The 22,703-nt window shown below is 44.7% G+C and overlaps 1 protein-coding gene across 1 annotated transcript in view; it reads right to left on the reverse strand.

Moving 5' to 3' along the window:
* Positions 1 to 7,105: 7,105 nt before the first annotated feature.
* The window catches only part of LOC127008642 (uncharacterized), an 18,043-nt gene continuing 2,445 nt past the window's right edge, over positions 7,106 to 22,703 (reverse strand). The window contains exons 2-5 of the mRNA XM_050880923.1: positions 13,775 to 14,014; positions 12,116 to 13,582; positions 11,601 to 11,800; positions 7,106 to 10,875 (exon numbers count right to left, since the gene is read on the reverse strand). Coding sequence (XP_050736880.1) covers positions 10,294 to 10,875; positions 11,601 to 11,800; positions 12,116 to 13,582; positions 13,775 to 13,964 — 2,439 coding nt within the window. The 5' untranslated portion in view covers positions 13,965 to 14,014 and the 3' untranslated portion in view covers positions 7,106 to 10,293. The remainder of the gene's footprint in view (positions 10,876 to 11,600; positions 11,801 to 12,115; positions 13,583 to 13,774; positions 14,015 to 22,703) is intronic.

The following is a 22,703-nucleotide window of genomic DNA, read 5'->3' on the forward strand; positions in this document are numbered from 1 at the left end:
ACGGCTCAAGGGCAACAAAAAGGGAGTAGAAAAAAAAGCCCGCTACTCGCCGCTCCCACAACGGACAAAAGTAAAGAGTGGCCTAAAGAGAGGTCAATTTCAGGTGGAGAGGTGTCATGATACACTCTTCTTGAAAGAGGTCAAGTCATAGGTAGGAGGAAATACAGACGAAGGAAGACTGTTCCAGAGTTTACCAGTGTAAGGGATGAAAGAGTGAAGATGCTGGTTAACTCTTGCATAAGGGGTTCGGACAGTATAGGGATGAGCTAGAGTGAACAGTCGAGTGCAGCGGGGCCGCGGGAGGGGGAAAGGCATGCAGTTAGCAAGTTCAGAAGAGCAGTCAGCGTGAAAATATCGAAAGAAGATAGAAAGAGAGGCAACGCGGCGGCGGAATTTAAGAGGTAGAAGACTTTCAGTGAGAGGAGGAGAGCTGATGAGAAGAGCCTTAGACTCTACTCTGTCCAGGAGAGCTGTGTGACTGTAGCCCCCCACACGTGAGATGCATATTCCATACGAGGGCGGACAAGGCCCCTGTATATGGATAGCAACTGTGGGGGGGAGAAGAACTGGCGGAGACGATACAGAACGCCCAACCTCGAGGAAACTGATTTAGTGAGAGAAGAGATATGAAGTTTCCAGTTAAGATTTTGAGTTAAGGATAGACCGAGGATGTTTTGTGTTGAAGGTTGAAGAGGGTGACAGTTGATTGTTGTTGAAGAATAGGGGATAGGTGTTTGGAAAATTGTGTCGAGTTGATTGGTGGAGAAATTGGGGTTTTGAGGCATTGACGGACACAAGGTTCCTTTTACCCCAATCGGAAATCATAGCAAGGTCTGAGGTTAAGCGTTCTGCAGCCTCCAGTTATCAATGTTTCTACTGTTAATGTTATTCTTGTTACTGTTGTTCTTCTTCTCTTCCTATTCTTACTCCCAGTCATCATCATCATTATCATTATCATCATCATCATCATCATCACCACCACCATCTCTCATGTTACCAGCAGGAGGAGCAGTTTATGGCCAGGGGTGGGAGGCAGGCAAGCAGGGCACAACAACAAACCAGAAGTGCTATCTTGTTACTGGGGACAGGCGCGGGGCAGCGAAAGTAACGTTTAGCGGCATACGAGTAATACTTGGGGTCATTCTTTCCTTCCTGGACGGCGTGGTGAGGCGATACGAGGAGGGATCGACGAGGAGGAAGCGAAACTGACTTTTTGACCGAAATCTTCGTGACTTCTTGAGCGTGCCGTTGAAGGAGGGAAAGAACGACGTGGCAAGCGAAGACCAGACTGATGAGGAACATGGAGCACAAGAAGAAGACGTCGATGCACTTGATATACGAGGTGTTGGGGAGACTACCCGAGACCTGCGAGAAGAGCGAGGCGAGCACGATGAACACACTCAGCGTCACCATTACCCTGTTCGTGAAGTCGTCCGTCTCGAAGAAGAAGGTGAGGAAGGAGATGAGGATGAGTAGGATGATGGGGATGAAGGTGGTCACGACAAACCCGCCGAACTGACGCGTAAACACCAGCTCCAGAGTCAGGATGTTGCCATTGATCTTGTGTTCCCCCTCCCTGACCTGGAAGTGTGAAGCCAAGCAGTTAGATCCAGATTCATTATTATTATTATTATTATTATTATTATTATTATTATTATTATTATTATTATTATTAGTAGTAGTAGTAGTAGTAGTAGTAGTAGTAGTAGTAGTATAGTATAGTAGTAGTAGTAGTAGTAGTAGTAGTAGTAGTAGTAGTAGTAGTAGTAGTAGTAGTAGTAGTAGTAGTAAAGTAGTAGTAGTCGTAGTAGTAGTAGCAGTAGTAGTAGTAAAGTAGTAGTAGTAATAGTAGTAGTCGTAGTAGTAGTAGTAGTAGTAGTAGTAGTAGTAGTAGTAGTAGTAGTAGTAGTAGTAGTAGTAGTAGTAGTAGTAGTAGTAGTAGTAGTAGTAGTAGTACTGTAGTAGTAGTAGTAGTAGTAGTAGTAGTAGTAGTAGTAGTAGTAGTAGTAGCAGTAGTAATGGTAGTAGTACTGTAGCAGTAGCAATAATAGTAGTAGTAGTAGTAGTAGTAGTAGTAGTAGTAATAGTGGCTTAAAACTACCCACATGCTGTCCAGAAGACCACCTACCAACCCGGACTCTAGATTCTAGGATTAAAGATGAGCTCCGGGAGGGCAGCATGAGCCAATGCAAAATGGTGCCACTATAAACATTGGCCTGCGACACAACGGGCTGGGCCATACCATCAGGCCCCTCCAAAAATAAGCCTATCGGCGCCACAGGCAAAGATGTAAAAAAAAAAAGAAAAAAAAGAAATCAACTTGAATTCCGCGCTTCTCTTGGTAACAACATGGCGTTTGTGATGATGTTGCCCAAAGTCTGCTGTTCTTTGGCACTGGCTAGATCCATATTCTCCAACATGTCGCTGCCAACACACCCACATTTGATAAGGCTTTTGTAGAGGTTGTGTTAGTATTTCTGTGGGTAGTTTTATGAGCCTAACGATGGTTTGACAAGGCTTCTGCACTATGAACGTAAGAAAGTAACGAGAAACTGGCAACTTCCATTGTGGCCGTTGGAAATAGTTGTGAGAGCCAAAAGCGTCTGTGAATGTGGGAAGAGAGAGAGAGAGAGAGAGAGAGAGAGAGAGAGAGAGAGAGAGAGAGAGAGAGAGAGAGAGAGAGAGAGAGAGAGAGAGAGAGAGAGAGAGAGAGAGAGAGAGAGAGAGAGAGAGAGAGAGAGAGAGAGATTCTTACATTAACTAACCTCATCTTTTCTTTCTGTCAGTAATGGAAGTAACGCGAGGGCAAAATAGATACAAAAAAAAAGCCAAAAATCTCGGACACAAATACGCCCGCTAGTTTTACAGACAACGTTGGATTTTAAACGTCATATTAGTGTTTATTAAGTCGAAAAAAGTGACGAAAAAATCAACAAAACAAACAAACCACGCCTTGAAAAACGGGGCAAAAAAAAGACAAATCAACCGAACTGTTGTTAATGAAGACTAATACAACGTTTTCAAAACCAGCTCACTCTGTCAACTATTTGCAGGAGTAGCATCAGCGGACTATTTTGTTTAAGTTGTCTTTGTTTTGCCCTTGAGCTGCCGCCTTTACTTTAAAAAATATGGCGTCCTCACCAGGTACGGCAGGTGTGTGAAGTCCCCTACGATCACATTGATAAGACCCGCGTCCCACTTTTGGCCGTCCACCAGGTCCAGGATCATGTGGCACGTCACCTCCTCGAAGGGAAACTTGGAGAGCAGGAAGTTGCAATTCCACGCCTCTTGGTAGAGCATCTCCAGCTTCAGCTTCGCGCAATCCCCCGAGAATTTGTTTTCTGCGAAGGAAAGGACGAGCATGAAAAGCGTGACGGTAAAAACGGTAAAAACTAAAGCCAGGAAGACACTGCTGCAAGTCCTGTGGCGTGAGAGAAAAAAATAACAAACCAAAGCAAGCAATGTCCGAGTCCTTAAGAAAAATTCCAAGAAAACCTACAAACACAGGAAAGAAAGGCGTTACAAAGGCAATCACGACTCCACCAGTCAACATTACTACTCCCTAGACACTACAGAAGGGAAGGAAAGGGAGAGCTCGAGGGAGGGACAGAGGAAAAGAGAGAGCAAGGAGAATGAGAGGAGTTACGCACCTTCCCACACGTCGTACACACTGGCCTCGCCGTCGCAGGTCCGCCACACCTCAGCGGTCATCAGCCGGGCATGGGCGTCGGTCTTCACGGGGTACAGCACTAACTCCGGCTTCCACATCACATGGGTGGGAACCTTCGCGGCCTTGGATGCGTTGAGCGGCAGGTTGAAGAACTCGAGTCTTTTGTCGGTCCATGAGATGGTAGTCCACATGGAAGCGACGAAGTTATTATCGACAAGGTTGATCTCCAGCAGGTGGGACAGGTCCATCTCGGCCAGCAGCTCTACGGGGCTGAAGGGCACGGCGGTCACGCTCACCCTCTGCTCGGTGTTCACACGTATCACCTCGCAGTTATCTTCGTCTGACCTGTCGTCGCAGTTGTTGCGGGAGTCGCAACGGCCGCTCAGACTAACGCAGCGGCCCGAGTCGCACGTGAACTCACCCTTCCTGCAGCCTGACAGGGTTAGTCTGAGGGTCGCGTTGTCTGAGCCAGTCCAGTACAAACGACCCACAGGTGGAAAGTCTGATGACGTGTGGGTACACAACACGGGGCTGCTCGGGTCCTGCCTCCGGATCAGGCACCAAGACTTTGTGTCGTTGTGCTGCTTGATGAAGGACTTCTGGACGCCCCGCAGGAAGTGTTTCCCCTCAGCAAAGTAGAGGAAGTAGTCGCTGTCAACCACGTCCTTCATCTTCTCAGTCAGGCCAAGGAGCTTGAGGGTGCTTCCCTCCTCAATGGAGCACACCATGTTATAGTGTAGAATTTCCCCTTTTGTAGGAATGAGTGTGGCATCAAAATAATCGCCGTCGTCCCACATAATCGTCAAAGACATAAACGACTCTTCAGAAGTATTGGCTGGTGTGGCATTGACCGGGATGTACACCTTGATGAAGTCACTCTGGTCCTCAAAGTACCTCCTCAAACTTTTGACCACCGCCGCCGCGTCGTCGGCAGCCGGCGCGTAGCCTTGCAGTCTATTGCACAGCTCCGCGACCTGCCTCGGCATCACATGCCTCTGGAACATGAAGAACACAGTCCCTTCACTGCACAGTTCTTGCCTCTTGATGACAGATTCCGACACGTTGTTGAGGAGCCAGCCGCTGCCCTGCGTCACGAGGGCGTCACTGGGCGGCGCGCCACACTGAGCCATGGCTAGAACTTCCGCGGGGCTCACGACTCTGGCAAAGATGTGGAAGTCAATGATGGTGCCCGCAAAGGAGGAGTCCTCGTCGTAGCCTCCTCCCGGCTTGTCCTGGTCCTGCCCCAGCACCAGCACGCCCTCCACCGTCCTGTTGGCCGCCCACTCATACGGCTCGTACTCCCGCCTCAGCCTCCCGCCCAGGTACAGCCCCGCCTTCCCCGCCACCGTCACACAGACGTGCCGGTAAGTCATCGGGCTGAGGCGGGTCTCGAAGACGCCGTCCTCCATGCCCGCCATAACAAGGTACAGGGAGGTCGAGGTTAAACCTGTGTGGCGGGACCACGTGCATTGTTAGGCAAAGTTTGGCGGGGTTGTTAGCGATGCAGACAACGCATTAAACCTTGTCACTGCTTGCTGCCACTGCAACAACCTCAACTATAGCAATTATTACTACTCTTTCGACTACTACTACTACTACTAATAATAATAATAATAATTATAATAATACTGCACCCACCGATCAGAAGGACGTTGTCGTTGTTCGGGTCCACAGCCAGACTCACAACAGAGGACTCTATGCGCCAGAAGAACACCTTGAACCAGAAGCATATCGAGAGCTCCTGAAGGGGCGGCAAGGGCTCCTCCAGGTGCGCCCAGGTGTGTATGGTGGCCTCCCCGTCGGCCTGGAACTCCAACACCTTCACCATGTCCTCTGAGCCTCCACCCCTCGCCGACTCCTGAGGCCCTAGATCCACTTTAATGGCCGCTGAAAAGTAATAATAATAATAATAATAATAATAATAATAATAATAATAATAATAATAATAATAATAATAATAATAATAATAATAATAATAATAATAATAATAATAATAATAATAATAATAATAATAATAATAATAATAATGTGTAAAGAAATCGAGTTGCGGTATGAGATGAAAAGAAGGAAGAGGGGGGGGAGGGGGAGTGCAGTCTGGGTGGCGCCGTGTGTGTGTGTGTGTGTGTGTGTGTGTGTGTGTGTGTGTGTGTGTGACCGCACGCGCCCTTTAGCAAGGACACAACTACTGCCCTCCATTAACATCAATAAGAAAAACATAAAAAAAAGGCCTATGAAACCAGCCCTGCCTTCCTGACCTGGTCCTTCTTGTCCCCAGCCTTTTCTTGAATGGCCAAACACGGCAGGAGGCAGCAGGGGCAGGAGGAACCCGGCAGCAGTGACCCAAGCAGCCAACCCCAGCAGGAGGGACCAGCAGGGGGGCCGGGGAGACGAGGAAGCAGGGGTGGACATTTCTCCGCCGCTGTGTTACCTATTGGAGTGAGCGCGTAGGTCTTCCGGTTAGTCCCTTAGTACCCTGCTGCCCCCCTTCCTTTTTCCCCTCTCCACCTCCCCCTTCTCTTCTGTTACATCACAAGCCCCCCTACCCCTCCTAGTCCCCCTTTCGCCCCCACTCCTCTTTTTTTTACATCACAAGTTCCCCCTACCCCTACTTCCTCCCTTTCTCCCCTCCCCCCTCTTCTTTTACATCACAAGCCCCCCTACCCCCCTCTCTCCCCTTCCAACATCTCTTCTGTTGCGTCGAGTCCCCCTCCCCCCCCCCCTCTTCACTCCTTTCCTTCGGTTTGTTTTCATGTTTGTCTTATAATTTTCTAATTTTCCATCATTTGTGGTCATACGGTCGATGTAGATTGTTTCTCTCTCTCTCTCTCTCTCTCTCTCTCTCTCTCTCTCTCTCTCTCTCTCTCTCTCTCTCTCTCTAGTGCTCTATGGAAATTACGCAGGACATGTGTGTGTGTGTGTGTGTGTGTGTGTGTGTGTGTGTGTGTGTGTGAGAGAGAGAGAGAGAGAGAGAGAGAGAGAGAGAGAGAGAGAGAGAGAGAGAGAGAGAGAGAGAGAGAGAAAAAAAATTATAACTGTATGATATAGTGAAAAAGATTGCAATTTTTTTTTTTTTTTTTTTTTTTTACGTCGTTGCCTGTTGCGCCGGTAGGCATCTTCCTGGTGGGGCCTGATGGTCGGCCCAAGGCTTCTTCCAGGTGGGGCCTGATGGTCGGCCCAGCCCGTTCTGGCGCAGGCGAGTGTTTATAGTGGCGCCATCTTGCATTGGCTCATGCTGCCCCCCGGAACTCGTTCTTGATTCGCTTGGACGGCTTCCTCTAGAGTCCGGGTTGATGGGTGGTCTTCAGGACAGCATGTGGGTAGTTTTAAGCCACTCGCCGGTGACTGAAAAATCCGATTGGTAGCGTGGGGACTCGAACCCGCGTCGTCCATCACGCGGTGAATGTGGGCCCGGTACGCAACCAGTTCGGCCACCGCCTACCGAGGGAGGGGGGGGGGGGCGTACGGGGTTTCATACTCATTTTATGACGATATTTAAGTCAAATGCAATGACAAACTGAAATTAAGTTGAATATGGCAAACTTCCGTGTGACTGAGGTACTTGGTATGTGCCACCACCCCAAAGATCTGTTGATCGATCAACAGCTCGATGGGGAGAAAGGAAGAATATAAACTTTTTGAGTTAAGTACACTCAAGTCACGTCGGGTGAGATACTAGAGAAAATTCAAGGGGTAGCGCGGAATCATAATTATAAAGAAGGAGGACGTGAGGCTGTTTTCCCTTTGTGCTGTCCGGGCAATCCACCGTAACTTTAAAATTACTAAATGGTAATTAAAAAAAGACAATATAATTACAATGAAATTTATTGTATTGAACTTACAAACTTACACTCAATAACCTAAGAGGGCTTAGGGTCCGCTCACAAGTTGATGAGAAAAACAATTACATACTGAAGATTAGCTCGGAGAATGTGTGTGTGTGTGTGTGTGTGTGTGTGTGTGTGTGTGTGTAGGACGAGACGGCCTTACTCCAGGAAACAGCCACAAACGGACCTTCCAAGGGCCCAGCAACTCAAATTAATTAATAATACAATGGATGTAAGTGGATATACATTAGAATATTAACAAGAAGAGGGGGACAAGAATTAACGTTGTTTTGAGGGTAAGGAAGGACAACAAATTGTGTACGTACTTGCCATACAAGAGCCCAGCAAAATTTGTCGCAGCTTCGGGGACCGGGCAGCCGCCAGCCAGCTGAGCGGGAAGGAAACGGCGATAAAACAGTTGAACTGAACGTGTTAGAATGCGTGAATTAGTGGGATAAGAAGTGTTGAATCTTAACTTCTTTAGAACAATTAAGTAGGTAATAAGACCTGGAAGAGGGGGAAGGGTCTCACATCACTAGATAATTATTCTGGTGAGCAAAATTTAGTATATAAGAAGTAATTTACTTTACTAAAGACGCAGCCAACTGAGACGGCGTTACGGACACATGTATAGACGATTGTTTGAAGGGAAGGGGGGGAGGGGGGAGGGGGGAAGGGAGGAGTAATACAGTACTTGTTTCCGGGCACTACAGAAGTAGTAATAGTAGCAGAGTAAGGAGAATATGATGATGACGATGATAAGCAGTGGTGGGCACGGTTTCGCTAATCCGCTAATCGCTAATTAGCGAAACTAACTTTTTCGTTAGCTGATTAACGTTTTCGCAAACTTTGGAAACAGTTAGCGGACCAATCAGCTATCGCTAAATGTAGTTCCTCCTCCGCTAACTTTAAGTCCCCTAAAAAATTCATACAGGTTTGTTATAGTCCGTTGTGGGCAGACACAGCACCAATGAGCCACATGGCGCCATAATTCCAGGACTTCCACTTTTGGGTAAATTGCGTATTGAAGTAGGCTAATTGGACAATTATTAGGGATTTTTTTTTTGGTATTCTAGGGTAATGCATCTTCTATTGCCAACTCTTTGAACTCGGGATTTATTAACAAAAATTCGATATTTTCCACCTGACAAGAAATAAACTTAAAACGATAAAAATAAAAGCGTGTCAGTTATGGAAAAAAAGTAAAAAAAAAGAAAAGCGTAAATTTGCGGGAAATCTTGTGTAAAATATACGGATTTAGGATAAACTGGTGACTTTTCTTGTTGTTACTTGTTTGGCTCCTTGTGTCCTTGTTCAGTTCAGCTGCGACGTTGTCACCGTGTAGTCGCGTTCATTATTGTCGCCTCGTTTATCGTTATCGACGTCATGGAAAGTGACCCGAGTGAGGACGTTTTCGTTCCGCCTGAGGATGTTAACCCTGTTAAGAGTCGGCAGCAGCTGTGGGTGAGGCGGACACAAGCTGACGGCTAGGAGTCCCACAAGTTCCAGAACCCGTGGCTCCACCTGGGGAAGTTCTTCGTCCTTAAATCAAGAGATATGACGAACGCCAATGTCTTGCACTTCCGGTGCGTCATGTGCCACCCCAAGGAGACCATGCATGCTATACCTTTTTAAATCTTTAGAGCCATAGTATTAAACTGAAGCTAAGTCCATATATAAAAAAGTTAGCGGTTAGCGTTAGCTTCCACTTATTTCTTTATCAGTTTATCGGTTTAGCGTAGACGAAGCTAACTTCTTAGTTAGTGGATTACCAGTTAGCGAAGCTAACTTTTGGGTTAGCGGTGCCCGCCACTGATAAGCTACAATGATGATGATGATGATGATGATGACGATGATGGTGATGAATGAGAGCCAGCAACCGAAGCAACAAAATAAACAAACTTTTCTAATATCTCGTCGACTCTTTGAACTCCGGAAACAAAACTTTAAAAAATACAAAAAGAAAATAAGAAAAAGAAAAAGGAAAAGAAGAGGAAAAAGAAAATGCAGATATTGCAGTAGTTATTTTCCTTTTAGAGAGAGAGAGAGAGAGAGAGAGAGAGAGAGAGAGAGAGAGAGAGAGAGACTTGCCCATTAACTTCTCTTCTAATGGATTAAATTCGATCAGACTTTTCCTTCTCCTCCTCCTCCTTTTAATCCACTAACGAAGAAACAAAGAATACGGTAAACAAGGAGACTAATTTCAGGTAAGATATTTATCCGATTTGTTATTTTCTTCCTTTTTTTATTATTTTTGTTGTTGTCAATAATTGTCGTTGTGTTAATTTTCATCATTCGTTTCTTTTCTGCTTTTGGTTCGTGTTGTTATTTTTCTCCTTCTTTTCATTTATTTTTTCTCTACTTCACAATTTTCTTTTTTTTTCTCTTTGCTTCCGTCTTTTTCTTATACTCCTCTTTCTTCATTTTTCACATCTTTTTTTCCTTCTTCTTCTTCTTCTTCTTTCTTCTTTTCGTTATGCTTATTCCTCTTTTGCCTCTTTAAGTGTTGTTCTTTATGCTATTGTTATTAATGCTAGTGCTATTGTTGCTGTTATTCTTCTGTACCTCATCTTTCTTCTCCTTCTTTTTCTCCTTTCCTTTTTTTTCTTTATCATCTTCATTTTCTTCTTTCTCTTTCTGGCGCTGTTCTTCAAACGATTGTTACTAATGTTATTGTTATTGATGTTAGTGTTGTTGTCCTTCTCTTCCTATTCTTCCTTCCAATCATCATCATCATCGTCATCATCATCATCATCATCATCATCATCATCATCAACATCATCACCATCTCTCATGTAACTAGCAGAAGCAATTTAGGGCCAGGACGGGGAGGCAGCCAAGAAGGGCACAACAACAAACCAGAAGTGCTATCTTGTTACTGGGGACAGGCGCGGGGCAGCGAAAGTAACGTTTTGCCCCATACGATTTACCCTTTGGGTCATTCTTTCCTTCCTGGACGGCGTGGTGAGGCGATACGAGGAGGGATCGACGAGGAGGAAGCGAACCTGACTTTTTGACAGAAATCTTCGTGACTTCTTGAGCGTGCCGTTGAAGGAGGGAAAGAACGACATGGCAAGCGAAGACCAGACTGATGAGGAACATGGAGCACAAGAAGAAGACGTCGATGCACTTGATATACGAGGTGTTGGGGAGACTACCCGAGACCTGCGAGAAGAGCGAGGCGAGCACGATGAACACACTCAGCGTCACCATTACCCTGTTCGTGAAGTCGTCCGTCTCGAAGAAGAAGGTGAGGAAGGCGATGAGGATGAGTAAGATGATGGGGATGAAGGTGGTCACGACAAACCCGCCGAACTGACGCGTAAACACCAGCTCCAGAGTCAGGATGCTGCCATTGCTCTTGTGTTCTCCCTCCCTAACCTGGAAGTGTGTCAAGAAAGCCAAGCAGTTAGTTAGATCCATATTCAGTAGTAGTAGTAGTAGTAGTAGTAGTGGGAGGAGGAGGAGGGCAGTAGAACCTCGTTTATTCGGAATTCAAAACAACGACACCCTCAAAACAACGGCGAATTCCTGGGGCCAGAGGTTGCCTACTCCCCCCCACCTCTTCTTTTTTTTCATGTACTGCATGTAGCGCCTGTGGGTTTTCTTGAGAGTGTAATTTTTTTGCCTTAACTAACTTCATCTTTTTTTCTGCCAATAATGGAAGTAACTTACAGGGAAAAAATAATACAAAAAACAAAACGAAAATCTCATACAAATACGCCCGCTAGGTTTCCAGACGACGCCGGATTTTTTAAACGTCGCATAAGTATTCATTGACAGTTACGTGGCGAGTTTGGTTCTCTAATTCCATTTTTGGGACCGAGATAGTTAGAAGCGTTAGACTTTCACAGTTGAGTCGACATTTTACAAACTCAGTCGAACAAAAAAAATCATCAAAAACTAACCACGCCTTGAAAAACGGGTCAAAAAAGACATATCAAACGAATTGTTGTTAATGAAGACTAATACAACGTTTCCAATACCAGATCACTCTATCAACCATTTCCAGGAGTAGCGTCAGCGGACTGTTTTGTTTAAGTTGTCTTTGTTTTGCCCTTGAGCTGACTCCTTTACTGTAAAAGAATACGTTATGGCGTCCTCACCAAGTAGGGCAGGTGTGTGAAGTCCCTTACGGTCACGTTGATAAGACCCGCGTCCCACTTTTGGTCGGCCAGCAGGTCCAGGATCATGTGGCACGTCACCTCCTCGAAGGGAAACTTAGAGAGCAGGAAGTTGCAATTCCACGTCTCTTGGTAGAGCATCTCCAGAGTCAGCACCGCACAGTCCCCCGAGAACTTGTTTTCTGCGAAGGAAAGGACGAGCTTCATATGAAAAGCGTGACGGTAAAAACGGTAAAAACTAAAGCCAGGAAGACACTGCTGCAAGTCCTGTGACGTGAAAGAAAAAAATAACAAACCAAAACAAGCAATGTCCAAGCCCTTAAGAAAACATTCCAAGAAAACCTACAAACACAGGAAAGAAAGACGTTACAAAGGCAATCACGACTCCACCAGTCAACATTACTACTCCCTAGACACTACAGAAGGGAAGGAAAGGGAGAGCTCGAGGGAGGGACAGAGGGAAAGAGAGAGCAGGGAGAGTGAGAGGAGTTACGCACCTTCCCACACGTCGTACACACTGGCCTCGCCGTCGCAGGTCCGCCACACCTCAGCGGTCATCAGCCGGGCATGGGGGTCGGTCTTCACGGGGTACAGCACTAACTCCGGTTTCCACATCTTATTGGTGGACACCCTCGCAGCCTTGGATGCGTTGAGCGGCAGGTTGAAGAACTCGAGTCTTTTGTCGGTCCAAGAGAGGCGCATCCACAGGGAGGCGACAAAGTTATTATCGACAAGGTTGATCTCCGGCAGGTGGGACAGGTCCATCTCGGCCAGCAGCTCTACGGGGCTGAAGGGCACGGCGGTCACGCTCACCCTCTGCTCGGTGTTCACACGTATCACCTCGCAGTTATCTTCGTCTGACCTGTCGTCGCAGTTGTTGCGGGAGTCGCAACGGCCGCTCAGACTAACGCAGCGGCCCGAGTCGCACGTGAACTCACCCTTCCTGCAGCCTGACAGGGTTAGTCTGAGGGTCGCGTTGTCTGAGCCAGTCCAGTACAAACGACCCACAGGTGGAAAGTCTGATGACGTGTGGGTACACAACACGGGGCTGCTCGGGTCCTGCCTCCGGATCAGGCACCATGACTTTGTGTCGTTGTGCTGCTTGATGAAGGACTTCTGGACGCCCCGCAGGAAGTGTTTCCCCTCAGCAAAGTAGAGGAAGTAGTCGCTGTCAACCACGTCCTTCATCTTCTCAGTCAGGCCAAGGAGCTTGAGGGTGCTTCCCTCCTCAATGGAGCACACCATGTTATAGTGTAGAATTTCCCCTTTTGTAGGAATGAGTGTGGCATCAAAATATTCGCCATTGTCCCACATAATCCTCAAAGACATAAACGACTCTTCAGAAGTATTGGCTGGTGTGGCATTGACCGGGATGTACACCTTGATGAAGTCACTCTGGTCCTCAAAGTACCTCCTCAAACTTTTGACCACCGCCGCCGCGTCGTCGGCAGCCGGCGCGTAGCCTTGCAGTCTATTGCACAGCTCCGCGACCTGCCTCGGCATCACATGCCTCTGGAACATCAAGAACACAGTCCCTTCGCTGCACAGTTCTTGCCTCTTGATGACAGATTCCGACACGTTGTTGAGGAGCCAGCCGCTGCCCTGCGTCACGAGGGCGTCACTGGGCGGCGCGCCACACTGAGCCATGGCTAGAACTTCCGCGGGGCTCACGACTCTGGCAAAGATGTGGAAGTCAATGATGGTGCCCGAAAAGGAGGAGTCCTCGTCGTAGCCTCCTCCCGGCTTGTCCTGGTCCTGCCCCAGCACCAGCACGCCCTCCACCGTCCTGTTGGCCGCCCACTCACACGGCTCGTACTCCTGCCTCAGCCTCCCGCCCAGGTACAGCCCCGCCTTCCCCGCCACCGTCACACAGACGTGCCGGTACGTCATCGGGCTGAGGCGGGTCTCGAAGACGCCGTCCTCCATGCCCGTCATAACAAGGTCCAGGGAGGTCGAGGTTAAACCTGTGTGGCGGGACCACGTGCATTGTTATGCAAAGTTTGGCGTGCATGGTTGTTAGCGATGCAGACAGCGCATTAAACCTTGTCATTGCTTGCTGCCACTGCAACAACCTCAACTATAGCAATTACTACTACTCTTTCGACTACTACTACTACTAATAATAAAAATAATAATCATAATAATACTGCACCCACCGATCAGAAGTGCGTTGTCGTTGATCGGGTCCACAGCCAGACTCACAACAGGGGGCAGTGTGCGCCAGAAGAACACCTTGAACCAGAAGCATATCGAGAGCTCCTGCAGGGGCGGCAAGGGCTCCTCCAGGTGCGCCCAGGTGTGTATGGTGGCCTCCCCGTCAGCCTGGAACGTCAACACCTTCACCATGTCCTCTGAGCCTCCACCCCTCGCCGCCTCCTGATCCACTTTAATGGCCACTGAAAAGTAATGATAATTGTAATGATAACAATAACAGACAGATCCTCTCTCTTTCCACACCACACTACATTCACACAACATACACACCTTTTCCCAAAATTTAAAATTCAAAATGGCAGAAACACGCAATGCCTCGGAGTCCCCGCCTGGGGGGGGAACCACAAATTACCCCAGTGAGAACTCCCCTTCTGGCTGCCGACTTGAGAGGAGTCTTGATAACTCCTCAAACCTCTTTCTTATCAATTTCTGCAACATTCGCGGTCTTCGTTCTAATTTTCATTCTGTGGAACACCATCTCTCCACCTCTAAACCTCACCTTCTCTTCCTCACCGAAACACAGGTTTCTGAGGCTACTGACAGCAATCTCTACTCTGCTCCCTCCTACTATCTCTACCCTAAATTTCAATCCAAAGCTGGATGTTGCGCCTACGTGCGCAACGACATCTGGCTAAGACTTCATTGTCATTCTATTACTAAATACATTTGTGCTGTTTATCTCTCACCTAACTCTACTAACTATGTAAAATTCTTTGACTACTTGAACTCTAAAGTGGAGCACATCTTGACCCACTCTCCCTTCGCTGAAATCTCCATCCTAGGAGATTTCAATGTTCACCATCAGCTTTGGCTTTCATCCTCTTTCACTGACCAGCCTGGTGAACAAGCCTACAACTTTGCTCTCCTCAACCATCTAGAGCAGTTGGTTCAGCACCCTATACGTATTCCCGACCGTCTTGGAGACAGGCCCAACATACTAGACCTCTTCCTTACCTCTAACCTTTCTGCTTACTCTGTCAAACTGTTCTCTCCGTTGGGTTCCTCCGATCACAACCTAATTTCTGTATCCTGTCCTATCGGTCCTGTACACCCTCTGGACCCACCGAAGAGGCGATGCTTCTGGCATTTTGCTTCAGCCCGGTGGGACGAGCTGAGGATGTACTTTTTCCCATTTCCCGTGGAATGATTACTGCTTCCAGGAGAGAGTGACGGTGACGGTTTCTGAGAGACCCCTCTGTGTGTGCCCAACGCATCACAGAGGTGATTTTCTCTGGAATGGGGGCACACATTCCACGTACTTTCTCTACTCTTCATGCTAAAAAGCTTTGGTTTAATCACGCTTGTTCTCGTGTTATCAAAGATAGAGAGGCAGCTCACAAAAGGTTCCAGAGCCTTCGCACTCCTGCTAAGCATGATTTTTTATATTTCTGCCCGGAATCCTGCCAAATCTATTCTTCAACTTACTAAAACCTCTTTCATCAATAGAAAATGTCAAAACCTTGCTTTTTCTAATTCTTCTCGGGACTTCTGGCACCTAGCCAAAAGCATCTCCAATTTCACTTTTTCATCTTTCCCTCCTCTCCTTAACCCTGACGGCAGCACCGCCGTCTCATCTATCTCTAAGGCTGAACTCTTCTCTCAAACTTTCGTAAAAACTCCACTCTGGACGATTCTGGGCATATTCCTCCTACTCATCCCCCCTCTGACTTCTTTATGCCTGTTATTAAGATTCTTAAGAACGATGTTTTCTATGCCCTCTCTGGCCTCAACTCTCAGAAGGCTTATGGACCAGATGGAGTGCCTCCTATTGTCCTTAAAGACTGTGCTTCCGTGCTGACACCCTGCCTGGTCAGACTCTTTCGTCTCTGCCTTTCCTTTCTGCTGGAAGTATGCCTTCATACAGCCTGTACCTAAGAAGGGTGACCACTCCAACCCCTCAAACTACCGCCCTATAGCTTTACTTTCCTGTCTATCTAAAACTTTTGAATCAATCCTTAACCGGAAGATTCAAAAGCACCTTTCCACTCCTGACCTTCTATCTGATCGCCAGTATGGGTTCCGCAAGGGGCGTTCTACTGGCGATCTTCTTACTCTCTTAACTGATTCTTCGTCATCCTTTCTTAGCCGTTTCGGTGAAACTTTCACAGTTGCGCTAGATATATCGAAAGCTTTCGATAGAGTCTGGAACCAGTCTTTGCTTTCTAAACTGCCTTCTTACGGTTTCTATCCTTCTCTCTGTTCTTTTATCTCCAGCTTCCTTTCCGACCGTTCTATCTCCGCTGTGGTTTACGGTCACTGTTTTTCCCCTAAACCTATCAACAGTGGTGTTCCACAGGGCTCTGTCTTATCACCCACTCTCTTCATGTTATTCATCAATGAGCTTTCCATGACAAGCTGTCCTATCAACTCATACGCTGACGACTCCACTTTGCATTATTCAACTTTTTTCAACAGAAGACCTTCTCAACAGGAATTACAAGACTGGAGGCTGCAGAAATCTTAACTTCAGACCTTGCTATCATTTCCGATTGGGGTAAAAGGAACCTTGTGTCCTTCAATGCCTCAAAAACCCAATTTCTCCACTTATCAACTCGACACAATCTTCCAAACAACTATCCCCTATTCTTCGACAACACTCAACTGTCACCTTCTTCAACACTAGATATCCTCGGTCTATCCTTAACTCAAAATCTTAACTGGAAACTTCACATCTCTTCTCCCACTAAATCAGCTTCCTCTAGGTTGGGTGTTCTGTATCGTCTAAGCCAGTTCTTCTCCCCCACACAGATGCTTTCCATTTATTTATTTATTTATTTATTTTTACAACAAAGGAGGCAGCTCAAGGGCACACAGAAAAACAATAATAAAAAAAAGCCCGCTAATCGCTGCTCCTAAAAAAAGAATCAGAAGAGGTGGCCAAAAGCAAGGTCAGATTCGGAAGGAGAGGTGTCCTGATACCCTCCTCTTGAAAGGGCCTTGTCCGCCCTCGTACGGAGTATGCATCTCACGTGTGGGGAGGCTCCACTCACACAGCTCTTCTGGACAGTGTGGAGTATAAGGCTCTTCGTCTCATCAGCTCTCTTCCTCTTACTGATAGTCTTCTGCCTCTTAAATTCCGCCGCCATGTTGCCTCTCTTTATATCTTCTATCGATATTTCCATGCTGACTGCTCTTCTGGACTTGCTAACTGCATGCTTCCCCCCCCTCCTGCGGCCCCGCTGCACATGACTTTCTACTCATGCTCATCCCTATACTGTCCAAACCACATCTCCATTCTTCACTGTGAAACTCTGGAACAGCCTTCCTTCGTCTGTACTTCCTCCTGTCTATGACTTGACCTTTTTCAAGAAGAGTGTATCAAGACACCTCTCCACCCGAAATTGACCTCTCTTTTGGCTACTCTTTACTTTTGTCCATTATGGGACAACTACAACAACGACAATAACAATGATAATAGTAGTAATAATAATAATAATAATAATAATAATAATAATAATAATAATAATAATAATAATAATAATAATAATAATAATAATAATCAAATGGCTAGAAAAATGCAAGTAAAAACAAAATGAGTTGTGGTAGGATATTAGAAGAGGGGAGAAGGGGGGGGGATGAGTGCAGTCTGGGTGGCGGCGTGTATGTGTGTGTGTGTGTGTGTGTGTGTGACCGCGCGCGCCTTTCAGCACGGACACAACCACTGCCCTCCATTACATCAATAAGAAAAAAAAAAAAGTCCTACGAAACCAGTCCTGCCTTCCTGACCTGGTCGTTGTCCCCGGTCTTTTTTTGACTGGCCAAACACGGCAGGAGGCAGCAGGGGCAGGAGGAACCCGGCAGCAGTGACCCAAGCAGCCAACCCCAGCAGGAGGGACCAGCAGGGGGGGCGGGGAGAGGAGGAAGCAGGGGTGGACATTTCTCCGCCGCTGTGTAACCTATTGGAGTGAGCGCGTGGGATCCTTCCGGCTGGTCCCTTACCCTGCTGCCCCCCCTTCCTTCTTCCCCTCTCCACCTCCCCCTCTCTCTTACGTTACGTCAAGAGGCCCTCTCCCCTCCTCCTCCCCCTCCTCTCTCCCCCTCCCATCTTCCCCCTCTCTCTTACGTTACGTCAAGAGGCCCTCTCCCCTCCTCCTCCCCCTCCTCTCTCCCCCTCCCATCTTCCCCCTTCCTTTCTGTTACGCCAAAAGCCCCCCTCTCCCCTCCTCCTCCCCCTCCTCTCTCCCCCTCCCATCTTCCCCCTTCCTTTCTGTTACGCCAAAAGCCCCCCCTCTCCCCTCCTCTCTCCCCCTCCCATCTTCCCCCTTCCTTTCTGTTACGCCAAAAGCCCCCTCCCTCCTCTCTCCCCTCCCATCTTCCCCTTCCGTTCTGTGACGTGAAAAGCCCCCCTCTGCCTCCTACCCCCCTTTCTCCCCCTGCCCCATCTCTTCCGCTGCGTCAAAAGTCCCCCTCTCCGCCTCCTTCCCTTCCTCCCTCCGTTTTGTTTTCATTTGTTTGTATTATAATTTTCTAATCTTCCTTCATTAAAATTTTGTGGTCATACGGTCGATATAGATTATTCTCTCCCTTACGGTCTCGGTCTCGGTCTTGGTTCCTCTCTCTCTCTCTCTCTCTCTCTCTCTCTCTAGTAACAGGACTCATTAAGGCCACGTCTAACTTTTTTTCTTTCAGTTCTCCATCATATTAAATTTTCAAACTCGAAGTGGTGGTCTTGCAACACCTTAATTACACAATCCTCTCTCTCTCTCTCTCTCTCTCTCTCTCTCTCTCTCTCTCTCTCTCTCTCTCTCTCTGACTATGGTAATTCCTGTCGTGTTTTTTTTTTTGGTTTGTTTGTTTCTTTAATTTTCTTGTACATTTTTTAGTTTTTTTGTCGCTTGTTTAATTTTTTCCTCTCTTGCTGTTTTTTTTTTCTTTCATTTGATCTTGATTTCTCTCATGCCTTCTATTTTTTGTTGTTGTTGTATTCCTTTTCCTTTATTTTAGTTCTTTCCTTTTGACATTCTATTTATTTATTTATTCATTTATTTTTGTTGTTGTTGTTGTTGTTGTTGTTTCGACCTTCCATGTTGTCCTTTATCTTCTTATTTTCTCATGTTTTTTTCTCGTTTTTTCATTGTTTCGTTTTCTTCCTTCGTATTTCTTGTTTTTTTTTATTCTCTTTTTTTTCATCTTGTTTTTTTATCTCATTTTCTTATCTCTTCGTTTTCGTTTTTTTCTCGTTCTCTTTTTTTTCTCTCGTTTTCGTTCTCGTTTACTCTTTTTCGTTCTCGTTTTATTTATTTCGTTCTCGTTTTTTTTTCTCGTTCTCGTTTTTTTCTCGGTTTCGTTCTCGTTTTCTCGATTTCGTTCTCGTTTTTTTCTCGTTCTCGTTTTTTCTCGTTTTCGTTCTCGTTTAGCTCTCGTTTTCTCGTTTTCATTCTCGTTTTTTTCTCGTTCTCGTTTTTTATCTCGTTTTTTTCTCGTTCTCGTTTTTTATCTCGTTTTTTTCACAGTTTCGTTTTCTTCCTTCGTATTTTTTTATCTCGTTTTTTTTTTTATCTCGTTTTTTCACTGTTTCATTTTCTTCCTTTGTATTTCTTGTTTTTTTCTCGTTTTTTTATCTCGTTTTTTCACTGTTTCATTTCCTTCCTTTGTATTTCTTGTTTTTTTCTCGTTTTTTATCTCGTTTTTTCACCGTTTCGTTTTCTTCCTTTGTATTTCTTATTTTTTTTTCGTTTTTTTATCTCGTTTTTTCACTGTTTCGTTTTCTTCCTTTGTATTTCTGTTTTTTTTTTCGTTTTTTTATCTCGTTTTTTCAGTTTCATTTTCTTCCTTTGTTTATCTTGTTTTTTTCTCGTTTCTTATCTCGTTTTTTCACGGTTTCATTTTCTTCCTTTGTATTTCTTGTTTTTTTCTCGTTTCTTATCTCGTTTTTTCACGGTTTCATTTTCTTCCTTTGTATTTCTTGTTTTTTTCTCGTTTTTTTATCTCGTTTTTTCACCGTTTCGTTTTCTTCGTATTTTTTGTTTTCAGTTGTATTTTTTTTCCTATCCTTGGTTCCTCTTTTGTCTTCTTTTGTTTTCCTTCCCCCTCTCGTTTTCTTTCCCTTCTTTTCCTTTTTGCTTTGTTTTCCTTTATGTCTTCAATTTCGTTCTTCCTTTGTTTGTTTGTTTTATTCTCATTCTCGTTTTCTTTGTTTCCATTTCCCGTTTTTCTTTTTTATTATTTTTATAATTCTTCTGTTTCAATTTTTTCTTTTTTACTTTTTCGCTATTTCTTTTTTCTCTTCTCTCTTTTTCGTTATCTTCTCTTTTTTTCCGGATACACAATGACAAGTATTTTACGTAAGCATTATTTTTTTTGAGAGAGAGAGAGAGAGAGAGAGAGAGAGAGAGAGAGAGAGAGACCTATTTTAATAAGTATTTTTTTTTATAGAGAGAGAGAGAGAGAGAGAGAGAGAGAGAGAGAGAGAGAGAGAGAGAGAGAGAGAGAGAGAGAGAGAGAGAGAGAGAGAGAGAGAGAGAGAGAGAGAGAGAGAGAGAGAGAGAGAGAGTGTTTCAAGGAGTTAATCAGGTAATGGATGAATAACACGATGAAATATTAAGGGTGTCGATGGCATGTTGACCGTACCATCGATTTTCTGTCCTACTGCTCCACGTTCGAGTTCCGCCCATCTCCGCGTATCCATAGAAGGGAGGTTAGTGATTATTATTATTATTATTGTTGTTGTTTTCTTGATATTCCTGTTATTGTTGTTATTGCTGTTGTTGTTGTTGTTCGAGGGAGGTTAGTGATTATTATTATCATTATTGTTGTTTTCTTGATATTCCTGTTGTTGTTGTTGTTGGAATATACGATAACAGAAGCGTGTAAGAGCATTTTTAATTATATTTTTCTTTATTTTTTTAGGTTAATCTTTGAAAGTGTCTGATTTTTTTTTTTCATAAGAAAGAAATTCCATCGCAGAAAAAAAATATGAAGTGCAATTTTATGAGTCAAGTCCGGTTTTCTATTTTTTTTCCTTTAGTTCAGAATATAAGAAAAAAAATGAGAGATACTAAATAATTACCGAGAGAGGCAAGAAGGAAAAAAAGAAAAAAAAAGAAATCAAGTGCAGCCTTCTGATAAAAAAAAAATCTAGACCTGTTTTTCTTCAGGTTCTCGATGATTAAAAGACAAAAAAGAAAAGACAAGAGCAAGAGATAAGAAGATTAAAAAAGAGAGAGAGAGAGAGAGAGAGAGAGAGAGAGAGAGAGAGAGAGAGAGAGAGAGAGAGAGAGAGAGAGAGATAGAGAGAGAGAGAGAGAGAGAGAGAGAGAGAGAGAGAGAGAGAGAGAGAGAGAGAGAGAGAGAGAGAGAGAGAGAGAGAGAAAATCAGACAGACTCCAAACGTTGCACTTCTACTCTAGTTGATATTAAGTTGAAAGTGACGGCTGAGATCCATTTTGAAGGAGTCAATCGTGTTACACTGGACCAGTGATGGTGGAAGCTTATTCCATTCTCGCACTGTTGGTGTGGAAAAAAAAAAATTGTGCTGTCTGAATTTACTTACATTCTCATCTGAGTTTTTCATTGTTCCTCGTGCGCTGTCATCGATCATAAACAATGTTGATCTGTCTACATTCGTGAAACCATTAAGTATTTTAAAACATTCGATCAGTTTTCCTCAGAGGACGTTTCTCAAGAGAGAAACATGTTATGTAGAAAGCCTTTCTTCGTAGATTTTATTTTCGTTGCCCGACGCTGAACACCTTCTAATTTAGCAATATCCTTTTTGGTGGGGGGGGACCAAAACTGTACCGCAATAAGAAGGGGTCTGACTAAACTGTTGTAGAGCGGGAGTATTACATCTTTATTCTTGAATACAAAGTTTCTTTTAATGAAGCCCAACATTCTGTTCGCTTTATTTGCTGCATCGATGCATTGCTGTGAGAATTTGAGGTTTGACGCGATTTTGACCCCCAAGTCTTTGACGCATTGAACGTTTTTGAGTTTAAGAGAGAGAGAGAGAGAGAGAGAGAGAGAGAGAGAGAGAGAGAGAGAGAGAGAGAGAGAGAGAGAGAGAGAGAGAGAGAGAGAGAAAGCTGATGTTCTGCTTAGTGAGAGAAATAATCATCCACCAGAGACGAATATATAGCAAAAAAGGAGCAAAGGGAAGATTAAAAAAATATATGTATAAGATTCCACTCAACGAAAGAGAAAGAGAAGATAATACGAAGATGAATATATATAGAGAAAAAAAGGAAGAGATTAAGGGAGAAAAAAAAATCATAAAATACACAAATATACAGAGAAAAAAGAAAAAGAAATAAAAAAAAAGTTTGATCCATTCAACGAAAGAGAGAAAAATATGAAAAAAACGATTGTACAGAAAAAAATGCAGCAGAGATGAAAAAAAATTGAGGAAAAAAAGAATCATAAAACAAATACCTACACTGAGAAAAACGGCAAGAGAAAGGTTAAAAATAGTTAGGTTTCACTCAACGAAAGACGAAAATAACAAGAAAAAGACGAATACAGAGGAAAAAAAGCCATAGGGAGAAAAAGATGTAAAGGAAAAAGAGAAAAGTAATCACAAAACAACCATAGGCGAGAGAAAGATAAAAAAAAAAAGTTAGGGATCCACTGAATGAAAGAGGGAAAAATAATTACAAAATAGACACATACAAAGGAAAGAGGCGAGAGGAAGGTAAAAAAATATATATGGACCCACTGAACGAAAGATGAAAAAAATAATCACAAAACAGACAAAGAGAGGAAGATAAAAAAAAAAAGTTAGGGATCCACTAAACGAAAGAGGGAAAAATAATCATAAAATAGACACAGACAGGAAGATGAAAAGAAAATTATGGATCCGAACGAAAGAGAAAATTAATCACAGGACAGACAAATACACACAGCAAAGAGAGAAGAGGAAGGAAAACACATAAA

This window comes from Eriocheir sinensis, chromosome 38 (assembly GCF_024679095.1).
Source record: "Eriocheir sinensis breed Jianghai 21 chromosome 38, ASM2467909v1, whole genome shotgun sequence".
NCBI classification, from domain to species: domain Eukaryota; kingdom Metazoa; phylum Arthropoda; class Malacostraca; order Decapoda; family Varunidae; genus Eriocheir; species Eriocheir sinensis.